General features: G+C 46.5%; 1 protein-coding gene across 1 annotated transcript in view; it reads right to left on the reverse strand.

Moving 5' to 3' along the window:
* TRAK2 (trafficking kinesin protein 2) overlaps nt 1-15590 on the reverse strand; it is a gene marked incomplete in the record, with an annotated part of 1082163 nt that overhangs the window by 301232 nt on the left and 765341 nt on the right. The window contains 1 exon segment of the mRNA XM_044060504.1: nt 4434-4631. Coding sequence (XP_043916439.1) covers nt 4434-4631 — 198 coding nt within the window.

Raw genomic sequence — 15590 nt, forward strand, 5'->3', positions numbered from 1 at the left:
GCTCAGTGGATTGCCACCTATATGGTAGCTAGGGGTAACCTTGTTTTTTCCCAAAGGGTATGACTATGCATTTTTTGGCGTTTAACTTCAGGCCATGGCTCTGGCACCAGTTATCCGTTTCTGTGAGGCCCTTCTGGAGGATATCTGTGTCAGATGTGTTTTCGACTATGGCGCCCAGTTTGCAGTCATCTGCAAACTTTGTCAGCCATAACCCTCCTGTGTTTGCTTGTACTTCAGAAAAGTAGATGCCGATTCTTGGATTATTTCTGTAAAAAACTTTTGGCTGCAACTTCCATTTGTGTGGATCTGTCATATTCCTGCTTAGGTTGTCTGCCAGCGTGTTTTCCTTGCCTGGCAAGTACTGTGCTTGTAGTTCCATTTGTAAGTCCATGGCCATGTTCCAAAGTGACATGGCCAGTCTGCATAGGGGATAAGAATGTGTTCCTTCCTGCTTGCTTATGTACCACATAACTGTGGTGTTGTCTGTTCTTATCAATAGCTGACCTGGTTGTAGAAGGTCCTTGAAAGCTATAATAGCATTTATCACTGCTAGCATTTCTTTTTGATTGATGTGAAGGTGCTTTTCTTTTTGGATCCATTTGCCCTGAATGCACCAATCTGTCATGTGCGCCCCCCAGGCGTAGTCCGAGGCGTCTGTTGTGATGACTTGATTTGCTTGAGGCTTGCTGAATGGAAGACCTGTGTTTGTTTGGCATGCTTGAGCCCACCACAGAAATTCCTTTTGCAGACATGGAATTAATGGTATTATTGTTTCCAAACTGTGGCTGTGTTGAGACCATATGTTTTTTAAGTACCATTGTAGTTTTCTCATATGCAGCTTTGCACATGGGATTAGTAAGATGCAAGATGCCATGAATCCCAGAGCCTGCAGGATTTTCCTTGCAGTCAGCCTGGTGCAATTTGCCAGTGTTCTGAAATATTGAATTAGTTGCCCCTGCTTCTCTGGCGTGAGGTAGGCCATCTGGGTGTTTGTGTCCAAATTGGCACCCAGGAAAATTATCTTCCGAGAGGGTATTAGTCTTGATTTCTCTTTGTTGACTGTGTATCCCAGAGAGTTTAATAATATTATTACATAAGCCAGATGTTTCAGAAGAATGTGCTTGCTGTCCGCTTGGATCAGGCAGTTGTCCAAATAAGGGTATATTTGTATCCCTTGAAGTCTGCAGTAGGCAATTACTGATGCCAGGCATTTCGTGAATACTCTGGGCGCAGTAGATAAACCAAAGGGCAATGCAGAGAATTGATAATGGGTTGAACCATCAAGAAATCTGAGGTATCCTTCTGCAATTTTGTCTGATTGGGACATGCAGGTATGCCTCCTTGAGGTCCAATGTTACCAGCCAAGACTCCTTGCCCAGCATGGGAAGAAGTTGCTGTAGGGTGAGCATCTTGAATTTTGGTACAAGTAGGAATGTGTTTAGGATGGAAAGATCCAAAATTGGTCTCCAACCTTTTCCTTTCCTTGGCACCAGAAATAGCCTGGAATAAAAACCTTGACCTTGTTCATGTGTAGGTACCTCTTGAATAGCTTTCATGTTTATAAGACCTGAAATTTGCTTTTGTGCCTCTGCCCTTTGATTGTGTGGCAGGTTTGGCATGCCTTTCATTTTTGGAAGGGTATGAAAATGGAATTTGTAGCCTCTGTTTATAATGTCCAGGATCCATTTGTCCTTTGTGACAATATGCCAATTTTTTGAGAATAGTGCCAGCTTTCCTCCTAAGGGGGCTGCCATTTGAGACCTGGTTGGCATGCAAAGGGGAAAGTCATTGGTTTTGCTTTCTGAAAGATTGCGAGTTGTCCTCACCACCTCTTTGTGTAGGAGCTTGCCATTGTCTGCTTCTGTACGAGCCTTGTGTTTGTCCTCTGCCCCTCGGGCGCCTGTATCTGCCTCTTTGGGGTCTGTCTGTGGCAGGAAAGGACCAGTTTTGGGAAGGCCAATTTCTACTAAAATGTGGGGGTTGGACCTGCAGAAATTCTTTCACAGTTTGCATTGATTTAGCCTTTTCCTCCATTTTCCGTAATACTTCCTCAGCATTTGCCCCAAATAGTACATCCTTTTGAAGAGGGGCGTCTAGTAATTTAGCTTTGACATGATCAGCCAAGGCTTGTTCCTTGAGCCAGGCATGCCTACGTATGACTGAGCCTGTAACAGCAGCTCTACATGAGGCCTCTAGAGCATCAAAACACATTGTAAGGTATGTTTACCCACTTGTTCTGCACTATGCATCAAATCCTGCAACTCCTTCATGTCTGGTTGTTCAGGTTGTGACATTTTACTTTTCAATTGAAATAACAGAAACTGTTGGTATTTTAGCATATGAAACTGACAGTTTAAGGCCCTCATGGATAAGGTAGCCGAGGTATATACCTTTTTTCCCCACCTTTCTAAGGATCTGGAATCTCTCTCGGAAGGCAATGGGTTTTTGGTAATGGAGGCCTTAACTCCCTTGGGCCCCTGAGAGATGGTTTCTAGGTCAGCAGCATGGCTTTTGTACAGAAATTGGTGTGAGTCAGGAACCCTGTAGTACCTGTCAGGCTTAACTGGAGCTGGAGGAAGAGAATCCGGGTTAAGGCAGGCCTCCGAGTAAACATCATCTAGGATGTCCAGGACAGGAGGTATAGCCAGAGGCCTTTGCTGGGGTAACAAAAGAAATTCCCTGAGCCTTTTCTTGTAATCTGAATAATCCTGGCCTTCCCAGTGGAAGTGTTCCCTTAAGGTATGCAGAGTTTCACCAAATGAGTAATCCTCAGGGGGGGATACAGAAGGAATAGATTCCTCTGCATCAGAGTCTTCAAAAGGGGAGTAAGACTATTCCTGATAATCAGAGTGCTCTGAAATAATGGAGCCCTGATCAGAGGAGGGGGAATCTTCCTCCACTCTGGGTCTTTTGTCCGGAGGTGGCTGAGAACCTCTGATTAGAGTAATTAAATCCTCAGCCATTTCAAGCATCTGTTTCTTAGGCATGGGGCCTGGAGATGGGCCCTGTGTAGCTGGTCTCTTAGGGTGCATGGTAGCTTTAGACTTGGTGAAAGCCTTGATGGAGAAAGAAGAAGAAGGTCTGAAGACACCTTGAGTGGAGGTGGACCTGTCCACATTCTGTGTTTCAACGCCAAGCGTGGCTTCGGTATCTGTGGTCAGGGTGTGGGCCGAGGAGCCTGCGACCTCGGGTACAGGAGACACCGCCAAAGATGTGTCGTCGGTAATCAGGGGCTGCGTAGGCACCTCGCTGAGAACCGGACCACGTGTAGTCGGCTTAGGCGTGGTGTCGGTAGAGGCCGCGGACCTCCAGTGTCGGTCCTTGTCTTTGCGTTTTTTAGACAAAACTGGAGTCTGAGTATCCAACGACATAGTATAGTTAAATGCTTTTCCAAAATAATGCTGGGCGAACTCCGCCCGACGCTTAATAGTGCGTTTGTTGAATGTAGCACAAAAGCGACAGACCGAGACATCGTGGTCTGGGCCTAAACAAGGTATACAGAGGGAATGGAAATCCTTATGCGGTATTTGCTTCCCACAAGAAATACAATTATTAACTTTGTCTGACATCGGTCTGAGGCAAGAAAAAGTTTCCCCAACGGGGTACTTAGCTTTTAAGAAGACTTCGGTTCCAAATTTTTCGTAATCTCAGGAGCTGGCCGACCGGCACTTGCGAACTGCTTCTGCTTCGGGCACCGCACGGCAAGAAAGACTGAAGAAAATGGCGTCGGCTGGTTCTTTTATACCCCTGTCGCACTGACGTCAGGGAAGAAGCAACGACAACCGACGCCGGACCTAGATTTTGGAATTTGGCCGACCGAGGACCCGCCTGACGGCAGGAGAACCCATCTGTTATGACTGCAGCTGTATGCACGATGAACATGTGCAGTCAGCCAAAAGAAACATATATCCTCTGCTATGCAAATTTCAAAGTCTGGAGGTTGGACAAAAGGGCTATAACAAATAATGAATCACTGCAAGAATATGAAAAAATTATATATCTATATTTTACTGACCACTCTATGCTTATGATCTGTACTGGACTTCTTTGATGATGACTTTCATATGTTCTCTGCAGTCTTTGTACCCCCCCCCCCCCAAAAAAAAATTCCTCAGCTCAGTTTGACCTATACAGTCAAGAAAAGCCAATCAGTAAATGCATTCATGTGGAAAGAATTTCTGTTAAGTATAGAGTGCATATCCATGCCCACAGATTAAAAGTCAGGTGACTCCCAACTATGCCATTCACAACTCTACTTACCCCTTACATCAGAGTGATGTAATCAGCGGGGATAAAACTACACTCACAAATTATGTAAGAAAAAGAAAATACTCTGGAATAAATTTATAACTTATAGAATATGCATGCATTTGACCTGCACCTACTGATTAAGTAATTCAGCATCACAAATTATTTGTTCAAAAGTTCCTTACTGACTGCAGTGATCAGAGGCGTCATTAATCAATGCAGCTGTTCCATTGGTAGCTTGAGAAGTGTGCTGGAATGGTTGGGCTGTCACGATGATGGAAGACCCAAGAGACCCTGGAATCGGTACAGGTGGAGGAGATGATAATGAACGTGTACGTCCTTTTGCTACTTTGACTGTATCAAATACCCGTCTCTGCTGTTTCCTATGGAGCAAATAGACAAAGTCAGACACCTCTAGAAATGTTTACTGATTTTTCATGACCTTTGTTACTGTAAGTAGTAAAAATCAGTTTAATTATATGTAAATTAGATGTATTGCCACTGAATTCTTAAGTCACAGACAACAGATTGGCTTTTTAAAATACTATTCCTGTAAAATATTCTTGCGTTTAAGTTTGGTAGCAGATATTTATGATCAGCACTATCTATGTAACTGCACGGATGCACACAGACCAAATGGTCCCAACAAACCTTGTAAGCATACTCAACAATGACAGGTCTTTCGGGGTTCTTATTCTTCTGTTTCATAAAAATGCTGCCCACAAAAAAACAATACTTTTTTTACACACCTTCATTAAATTTTCATGTAAGACACAGGCAAAAAAACTGTTGTGTATAACCTCAGATGTCCTTTCCTTCCATGTTGCAGTATTCTTAACCTTAGGAAGTTGCTGTCTGCAGCACCAGATATCCGGCCAGTATACCAAGTCTTGAGTGCAGGTGTATGTGCGATGCTGCATGTAAGAGCCATAAACTGACACCCACTATATCTGTGACATTTGCACATACCCAATTCAGAACTGGCTGCCGCATAGAGAGAGCCCTCACGGCTAGGAGGAGTGAAGCAGAATAAAACACCCATCAGACACAAGTCAGTAGTCAGGGAAAGGACTCATTTCATAATGTGGTCCACAGGAAAAGAGGGGGGTAGGCGGGTGGGACTGAATACTACAACATGGAAGAGGACATCTAAGGTTATGGTAAGTTCTTTCACAACTGTTCTATGTCCTTCCTATGATCCAGTATTCTTAACCTTAGGGAGAGAGTACCAAAGCTCTCTAGACAGAAATGTGGGAGGCTGGAGGAGGAGCAAAGTCAATGAGACCCTGCTGAATGGATCTAGCAAACCCTGTTCTAGCCTTGGAAATGGAGTGTAGCTTGTAATGCTTGGTGAAGGTATGTACAGAAGACCAAGTTGCTGCCTCCAAAATTGAAGAATAATCAATGTCCTTGAAAAAGGATGCTGAAGAAAAAGCAGCTCTGGTGGAATGGGCCTTGATGGACAAACCTAATTGCTTTCCATGAAAGGAATAGCAAAAGGCAATGACCTTACAAATCCAAGAGGCAATTGTCTGTTTTGACACAGCCTTACCTAGGGCTCTACAATGAAAGCACAAAAATAGCTGATCCGACTGCCTGAAGGGTTTGGTCTAGTCAGGGTAGAACCTCAGTTGCCTATGAACATCCAAGGAATGCAAGGTCCTTTCTGAGGAGTTCTGAGGCTGAGGGTAGAAGACAGGCAGGTTTATTGTCTGGTTTAGGGATAGTTCATTAACTACCTTGGGCATCAAGGAGGGGTTAAGTTCTAAGGGAGACCCTATCCTTATGGAAAACAAAGTAGGGAGATGAAGCCATGAGGGCTTGTATCTCTGACCCTCCTGGCAGAAGTGAGCGCCACTAACAAAACTGTTTTCCAAGTACAGAACTTAAGAGAAGAAGAATGGGGTGGCTCAAAGGCAGCTAGTGTATGTTTTTCCAGCACAAAGTTAAGATCCCAAGGTGGGAGGCTGCGTGTTTCAGGAGGTCTGATGTGAAGGATCCCTTTTAGAAACAGTTTGACATCTAACCTGGATGCCAGAGGAGGGGTCAAGGGAAGGCAAGCAGAAACAGCAGACAGATGCACTTTCACTGAAGAATAAGTCAACCCTGAATGCAGTAACTCACAGAGGTAGGAAAGGACTACTGGAACCAAGGCTTTAAATGGGTCCTGTTTACTCTTAAGGCACCAATGGGAGAATCTTTTCCATTTAAATAAATAATTTCTCCTAGTACTTAGTTTCTTGACCTCCTGCAAAACACTGAGTAAATCCTCTGAGTACAGGTGCCTGAAGGGGATCAGAACTCTATCACCCATGTTGTCAGACTGAGGTTGAGAAGGTGGGGATGAATAACAGACCCCTTGCATTGTGTGAGTAGGTCGAAGTGGTGGGGCAACCTGTGGTGATTGCCCTGGGCTAAAAGAAATAGTAGGGGAAACCAATGCTATTCCTTGGCCAAAAGAGAGTCACCAACAGTGTTTTTGGTTTGTAGGACTGTACTTTCAGGAGGAGTTTGTGAATCAAAGGAAATGGTGGGAAAGCATAAAGGAACATTCCCTTCCATGAAAATGAGAAAGCGCCCACTTTCCAGGATTGTGGGTGGGGAAGCCTTGTGCAATAGAGTGGCATCTGCCTGTTCTAGGAGGAGGCAAACAGATCTACTTGAGGAGGACCTCACCTGTGAACAAGATCCAGAAACACCTCCATGTGAAGCATCTATTCGTGGGAGGGTGATAAGGTCCTGCTCAGGGTGTCTGTCATCACACTGTCTTCTGATGGAATGTAAACTGCCTGTAAAAGAATCTATAGTGCTATTGCCAGGGGCCAAATTTGAATAGCAAAGCTGCAAAGAGGGTAGGACTTTGTTCTTCCCTGTTTATGTACCATAGGATTGTCATAATGTCTGTGATGACCTTTAATGTGCCTGGCAGAAGCATCTCTTGAAAGGCCTGTACTGCCAGGAAGAGGGCCCTTAACTTCTTTAGGTTGATGTGGTCCTTTCTGGAATGGACCATTTTCCCTGCACTTTGTGCTGAATGTTGGTACTGTGAAGAACTGCCCCTCAGCCTAGGTCTGATGCGTCTTGTGTAGAGATACTTTGTGAGTGGAGGAATCTGCACGGCCACCCCTTGATTGAGGTGACAGTTGAAATCCACCAGCTGAGTTCCTTTTTTAGGCATGGAAGAAAAGGAAGACTTGCTTCCAAGGAGTGAGTGTTGGTTCCAAGAATTTCTCAGTACCCACTGAAACTTACTCATGTGCATCCTGACTATAGGAATCATAAGAATCAAGGATGCCATGAAACCCAGAATTCTCAGAAATTCTCTGGCTGAGATGGATGGTGGTAGTAGTAGTAGAGTTTTGAAAAACTGGGCGAGAGACTCCAATTTCTCTGTTGGGACAAAGACTGACATCAAGTCTGTCCATATTCTGCACCACAGGAAAAACAGTTCTTGTGTGGGAGTCATTTGACACTTTAGGCAGTTTACAGTGAAGCCTAGATTCTGTATGATCCTGCAAACCAAGCCCAGGTGTTGAGGCCAGGTGCGAGAATATTTATGTAGGATCAAAAGGTCGTCCAGATAAGGATAAATTTGTATCCCCTGAAGTCTGCAATATGCGGGGCTAGACATCTGGTGAATACTTTTGGTGCTGTGGAGAGCCCAAAGGGTAAAGCAGTAAATTGAAAAGTGAGGAACCTACTGAGTAACAAAAACATTTTCTGTAAGAGATGTGAATAGGGATATGTAGACAGGCATCCTTCAGATCCAAGTAGGCCATGTAGGCTTGTTGAGGAACAAGGGGAAGGAGGTGATGTAACGTGAGCAATTTGAAGGTAGGCACCCAGAGGAAGAGACTGAGGTAAGTAAGGTCAAGTATGGGTCTCCAAGGAACATCTTTTCACGGAATCAAAACCATTCTTGAGTAAAACCCCTTGGCTACTTGTTCCTGGGGTACTTGTTCTATACTGCCCTGAGAATGGAGTTTGCTCAGGACAGTGGGAAGTAGTGGAAGCTGACTGGGTGGTGGTTGTGGAACTCTGTGGAATGGTAGAGATGCCCACCATGTCATGAAATACCCCCCCCCCCCTCGACGATGGATAGCACCCACCTGTCTGTGGTTATTTTCTGCCAGGAGGATAGGGTTAGGAGTAGGGAGAGAGGGGTGGAGGTGGGTAAAGGAAGATAATCACAGTGGAGGAGCTCTAGCTGGGTCTGACTGCCTCTGAAAGGAAGGAGGTGTGGAAGAGGAGGAAGATAGTACACGTGTTCACTTACCATAAATGTAGATGCTCGAGCGTATTCACTGTTGCAGTCATCACCTGTGGGTTATCCCTGCTGTGGTAGCCCTCGACCGGCCCAAATACCAGAGTCAATGTTTTTTTTGCGTCGGCCGCTGTCGCTTGTTGTCTGACGTCAGGTCGTCAGTGCTATAAAGCAAGGCAGCAAACGCCATTACATCAGTTTTTCTTGCCCTAACCAGTCAGAAGCCCAAGGAAATATGGTAAAGTGGTCCTGTCGGCTAAAAGCCACTGCAAGAAGCTTACGTCTCCCTAAGGAAAGAGGATATAAGGGGGAAGGAAGGAGGGAAACCAGGACTGCAACAATGAATACACTCCCAACATTTACATTTATGGTAAGTGTACACAACTGTACTATGTTCTTCGTGTCTTACTGTTGCAGTCGTCACCTGTGGGAGGATTGCCAAACCTAAGGAGTGGGGTGGTAGGATTAGTAAGAGACTTAGCCATGGGTCAGCATGCCCTGCAGAACTGCAGAGGCAAACCCAGCCCTAGCCTTGGAGTAAAGAGGTAGGTGGTAATGCTTTGTGAAGGTATGGGCAGAAGTCCAGGTGGCAGCTTCCAAGACATCCCAGGTGGGAACTCCTCTGAGGAATGCTGTGGAAGGGGAGGCTGCCCTAGTGGAATGGGTACGAATAGACTTAGGGGGTGGTTTCCCATGTAATCTGTAGCAGAAATGGATACAGTGCAATATCCATTTGGAAATGGTTTGCTTGGAAATGGGATTCCCCTCTGCCCCAGGGGCAAAGCTGACAAGAAGTTGGACTGTTTTCCTGAAGGGTTTACTATGGTCCAGTTAGTACCTGAGCTGCCTGTGCACATCTAGTGAGTGAAGAATTATTCCCCCCTGTTCTGAGGGTTAGGAAAGAAGGTGGGTAAATGTATTGCCTGGTTGAGAGTCACATTAGATACCACCATGGGCATAAAGGACGGGTTAGTCCTCAGGGAGACCCTGACTGCATGGAAAATGATGAAAGGTTCACTGGCCATCAGTGCCTGAAGTTCTGAAACCCTTCTTGCTGAGGTGATAGCTAGTAGAAAAGCAGTATTCCAGGAGAGGTATCTCAGTTCTGCTGAAGCAGCAGGTTTGAAGGGTGGTAAGGTTAGTTAATAATTCAAGTCCCAGGCTGGCGTGGGTGGCCTTCTGGGCAGTCTGATATTAGAAGGCCCTCTGAGGAATTGTTTAATAAATGGATGTGAGAACAAGGGCTGATCTGTATTGAAATGAGCTGAAATGGCTGAGGCGTGGATTTTAATAGAAGGAAGGAGAGGCGACTACTGAGTAACTAAGCTAGGTAGTCCAGGATAAGAGGGATGGAAGGCTGTGAGAAATTGCCCCTTCTGGACTGGCTCCAGGAGCAGAATCTTTTCTATTTCCCTACGTAAGATTTTCTGGTGCTGGGCCTTCTGGTCTCTGTGATAATGTCTAGGACCTGTTTGTTTAACATGGGCCCCCTTTTCACCTTTAGAGTATTAGCCATTCTGACAGTTTGAGAGTCAGAAAGTCTGGGTGCCGCACCCCCCCCCCCCGCCACCTGCATCAAGAGATCTGAGATCAGGGGAAGCTGCCTGAGAGGCTGTAACGTCAGGCTGCGCAGTAAGGGGTGCCAACTCTGTCTGGGCCAATCTGGAGCGATGAGGATGGCCTTTGTTCTCTCCTCCCTTATCCTGATCAGTAGCTTGGGAATAAAAGTCAGAGGAGGGAAAGTGTACACACAAAGGGAGTTCAAGGGGAAGGTCAAGGCATCTACCTTCCATGCTAGGTGGTGATGCTCCCTGGTACAGAATTCTTTCAGCAGGTGGTTCAGGTGCAAAGCAAAGAGATCCACCTCCGGAGTTCCCCACTCCTGCGTGACTTGCAAAAAGATTTTTCTGTGGAGCTGCCATTTGTGGGGTCCAGTAAGTTTCTGCTTAAATGGTCTGCCAAGGTGCTGCTTATCCCAGGTAGGTATTTGGCTATTAGGTGTAATCCCAAGGAGGAGGCTGTCAGCCAGAAGTTCATGGCTAGTCTGCACAGAGGGTAAGATTGGGTCCCTCCCTGTTTGTTGATGTACCACATTACTGTGGTTTTGTCTGTTTTGATTAGGAGAACCCCTGGCCTGAGATGGGGTTTGAAGGATGTCAGAGCCTTCTGTACTGCCATCATTTCCTCCCTGTTGATGTGTAAGGGAAGGTGCTGGGCATCCCAAAGACCTTGGGTGCACCTGCCTGCGAGGTTAGCACCACAAGCAATGTCTGAGGCGTCTGTGATGATGGTCTACCCAGTTGGACGGAGGATGAAGGGAAGACCCTTGTTCTTGGCACAGGCCCCTGCCCACCAGAGAAACTCGGCCCTTATGCAGGGGGTCACAGGGAGAGAGGTCTCTAGAGGCTGAGAGTGTGGACATCAAAAGTTCTGAAGCCTGGTCAGAGGAATTAAGAGGATGCAAGATGCTATGTACCCCAAGGCTTTCAGAAAATTCTTCAAAGTGAGGTGACTTCTGGAAGCCAGCTGGGTAAAGTAGAGAGGCAAGAAGCTCTGCTTTTCTGGGGATAGGAAGGCCACTTGGGATGCTGTGTCCAGCAGTGCTCCCAAGAAAATGATCTTCCTGGAGGGTATTTGCTTTGATTTCTTCTTCTTGATGGTGAACCCTAAGGAGGTTAGGAGGGTTTTGACAAAGAGGTGGTCTTGGAGCAGCTTTTCTTTGCACCCTGCCTGAATGAGGCAGTCGTCTAGATAAGGGTAAATCTTCATATTTCTCTTTCTGCAAAATGATACTGCCAGGGCTAAGCATTTGGTGAATACCCTGGGAGCAGTAGATATGCCAAAGTGTAGCGCAGAAAACTGAAAGTATTGTGAGCCTGCTCTGAAGCGCAGGAATTCCCTGCAGGACTCCCTTATGGGGCTGTGGAGGTGGGCATCTTTTAAGTCTAGGGTCACTAGCCAGGAATTTTTTGTCAGCATAGGCAGCAGCTGCTGCAAAGTTAGCATTCTGAATTTGGGGACCACCAGGGAGTTGTTCAGAATGGATAGATCCAGGATGGGGTGCCAAGTGCCCTCTTCTGGGAACAAGGAATAGCCTAGAATAAAAGCCTTTGCCTGTTTGATCTGAGGGGATACGTTGTACTGCCTCTTGGGATATGAGAGTTTGGACTTGTTTCAATGCCTCTGCCCACTGATTTGGAGAAAAGTCTGGGTACCCTCTTGGAATTGGGAGTTTGTTGAAAGAAAATTTGTATCCCTGAAAAATGATCTTTAAGACCCATTGGTCTTTTCTAACAGAAAGCCAATTTTCTTTGCAGAGGGAGAGCCCTCCTCCTAGCTTTTAGTGATTGAAAGGAGGGCAGAGGGGGGAGAGGGCGTCATTGAGAGTTTCTGCCATAGAGGGATGGCTTAGAACCCCCTGCCTTTGGGGAGGAAGTGGTCCAATGTTTGGTTCTCTGCTGACCCCAGGATAGGGGCCTGGGTGGTCTGTCACTGCAGGGCTTACTTTGCCCCATCTGCTAGATGCAGGAAAGGACCAGTGCTTAGAGGGAAAATTCCTGCTGAATCTAGAAGGTTGTACCCGAAAGAAATCTTTTACCGTTTGCATAGATTTTGCTTTGTCTTCCATCTTTTAAGCAACTCTTCTGCTTTTACTTACAGTTGTGTACACTTACCATAAATGTAGATGTTCGAGTGTATTCACTGTTGTAGTCATCACATTTGGGTTATCCCTGCCAGGGTAGCCTCAACCATCAGGAATACCATAGACTTAGTATTTCTGCATCGGTTGCTGTTGCTTGAAGACTGACGTCAGGTTGTCAGTAGTATACAGCAAGACAGCTGACGCCATTACATCAGTTTTTCTTGGCCTAACCTGTCAGTAGCCCCCAAGTAGGAGGACAGGTTCTGGTGGAAGAACCCCACCAGTGGAAAATAAATACCAATATGTCCCTTGTAAGGAAAGACCAACAAGGAAGAATTGTACTAAAAGGAGAAAGAGAAGGTAGGGGGATGGAGGGAGGGAAACCAGGACTTCAACAGTGAATACACTCAAACATCTACATTTATGGTAAGTGTACAAAATTGTACTATGTTCTTCGTGTTTCACTGTTGCAGTCATCACATTTGGGTAGATTCCCAAAGCTGAGGAAATGGGTGGAGGCAGTCAAGGAAACTAGGGGCTGGCTAGGATGCCCTGCAAGACTGCAGAGGCAAACCCTGCCCTGGATCTGGAGAAGAGAGGCAGGTGGTAATGCTTGGTAAAAGTGTGAACAGATCTCCAGGTGGGAGCCTCCAGGATATCCCTGGTGGGGACTCCTCTGAGGAAAGCTGCAGAGGTGGAGGCTGCTCTGGTGGAGTGTATCCTGACCCCCTTGGGGGAGGCTTTCCATGCTGTTTGTAGCAGAAATGGATGCAGAGTGCTATCCATTTGGAAATGGTTTGCTTGGAGATGACTTTGCCTTCTGTCCCTGTAGCAAAGCTAACCAGCAATTGATCAGACTTTCTGAAGGATTTAGTCCTGTCTAGATAGAATCTGAGCTGGCTGTGCACATCAAGAGAGTGAAGAATCCTTTCCCCCTTGTTCTGGGGATTAGGAAAAAAGGTGGGCAAATGAATGGACTGGCTTGAGAGCCACACTGGCGACCACCTTGGGCATGAAGGATGGTTAGTTCAGAGGGATACCCTGTCTGCATGGAAGATGATGAAGGGTTCTCAGCCATGAGTGCCTGCAGCTCAGAGACTCTTCTGGCTGAAGTGATGGCCAGAAGGAATGCTGTCTTCCAGGAGAGAAATTTTAACTCTGCAGTGGAAGCTGGTTCGAAAGGGGGCAGGGTGAGCTTTTCCAATACAAAGCTAAGGTCCCAAGCTGGTGTTGGTGCCCTTCTGGGTGGCCTCATGTTATTAGCCCCTCTTAGGAACTGTTTGACCAAAGGGTGTGAGAAAAGGGGCTGCTCAGTGTGAAAATGAGCAGAAATAGCAAAAGCATGAATTTTTATAGAGGAGAAAGAGAGGCCACTGTGTAGTAGGTCAGCTTAGTATTCCAGGATGTGAGGGAGGAAGGGTTGTGCCACATTGGCTTTCTTAGCCTGGATCCAGGAGCAGAACCTTTTCCATTTATTAGCATAAGACTTTCTGGTGCTAGGGTGTCTGGCCTCACGGATAACATCCAGAACCTGTTTACTGAGGTTGGCAGATTGGTTCGGGGTTAGGGAATAAGCCAAGCTGCCAAACTGAGTATCTGCAATTGAGGACGCATGAATTCCCCTTCCCTCTGAGTCAACAGATTTGGAATCTGAGGAAGATGCCATGGAGGCAGTGGGGACAGGCTGTGCAGCAAGGGGTACTAGTCTTGCCGGGGCCAGTCTGAAGCTATAAAAAAGTCCTTGGTTTTTCCTCCCTTATTTTGAGCAGTACCCTGGGGATGAGAGGTAGGGGAGGAAAGGCATAGACCGATAGATTGATCCAGGGGAAGGACAGGGTATCCACTTTGCAAGCCATGCAGTGATGCTCCCTGGTGCAGAATTTGCTGAGCTGATGTTTGGTATGGGAGGCAAAGAGGTCGCCCTTCGGGGTTCCCCATTTCTGAGTTATTAGTGTGAAGGTACTTCCATTGAGTTACTACTCGTGTGGGTCCAGAAGATTTCTGCTTAATTGGTCTGCCAGATAGTTGAGAGAGCCTGGTAGGAATTGTGCTAACAGGTGTAGTTGCATGGCAGAGGCTGTGTGCCAAAGGGTCATGGCCAGCCTGCATAGAGGTTAGGTGTGTGTCACTCCCTGCTTGTTGATGTACCACATCACAGTGGTGTTTGTCTGTTTTGATCAAGAGAGCCAATGGAGAGAGAAGGGGCTTGAAAGCTATCAAGGCATGCTGCACAGCCATCATCTCTTTTTGACTGATGTGCAGAGGGATTTGGCCCTGCATGCACCTGCCATCCAGGTGTGCACTCCAAGCATAGTCTGATGCGTCTGTGGTGAGGGTCTGGGTGGCAGGGGGTGGGGAGAAAGGCAGTCCATTGCTAAGGAAGCATGCTGTTGCCCACCAAAAAAAAATATTTTCTGAGGCAAGGAATTATAGGTAGAAGAGTTTCCAGGTCTTGAGAGTGTTGACACCAAAGGCTCTTTAGGTACCACTGAAGTTTCCTCATATGCAGTCTGGCATATGGAATGAGTAGTATGCAAGATGCTATGAACCCTAGAGCTTGCAGGATCTTCCTTGCAGTAGCTGGGGCCTGGTGGCCAGTTAAGAGAAGTAGGTTGTCAGGAATATTTGTTTCTCTGGTGTAAGGTATGCCATCTGGGATGCTGTGTCCAGACTTGCTCCCAGGAAGATTACCCTTTGGGTAGACACCTGCTTGGATTCCTTTTTGTTGATTGTGTACTCTAGAGAGGTTAGGGGGGGTCTTTACAAAGGCCAGGTGCTTGAGCAGTTTTTCCTGGCTGTCTACCTGAATAAGGCAGTCATCTAAGTATAGGTAAAACTGAATATTTCTTTGTCTGCAAAAGGCAATGGCCGGAGCCAGACATTTTGTGAAAACTCTGGGAGCAGTAGATAAGCCAAAGGGAAGTGCAGAGAATTGAAAGTGTTGAGCTCTTGCCCTGAAGCAGAGATATTTTCTGCAGGATTCCCTGACAGGAATGTGGAAGTAGGCCTCTTTTAGATCTAGGGTGGCTAGCCAAGCGTCCTTGGAGAGCATGAGTAGCAGCTGCTGGAGGGTGAGCATTTTGAATTTTGTGATCAGCAGGAATGTGTTTAGAATGCCTAGATCAAGGACAGGGCGCCAGGTGCCCTCTTTTCTGGGTACCAGAAATAGTCTGGAGTAGAAACCTTAGCCTATCTGTTCTGCAGAAATGCGCTCTACAGCCCTTATAGAGAGCATGGAAAGCATTTGCTTTTGAGCCTCTGCCCACTGATTTGTAGGTAGATCTGGGAACCCTTTTGGGGTTGAAAGGGTGTGGAAGGAAAATTTGTATCCCTGAGACACAATGTTCAGAACCCAGTGGTCCTTGGTAATGGTGGCCCTGGTGATTGAGTGAAAGGAGAGTTTTCCTCCTAGGGGTAAGTGAAGGTGGGCAGAGG

Source organism: Protopterus annectens, chromosome 2.part0, assembly GCF_019279795.1.
Source record: "Protopterus annectens isolate FY-2018-M chromosome 2.part0, PAN1.0, whole genome shotgun sequence".
NCBI lineage: Eukaryota > Metazoa > Chordata > Ceratodontiformes > Protopteridae > Protopterus > Protopterus annectens.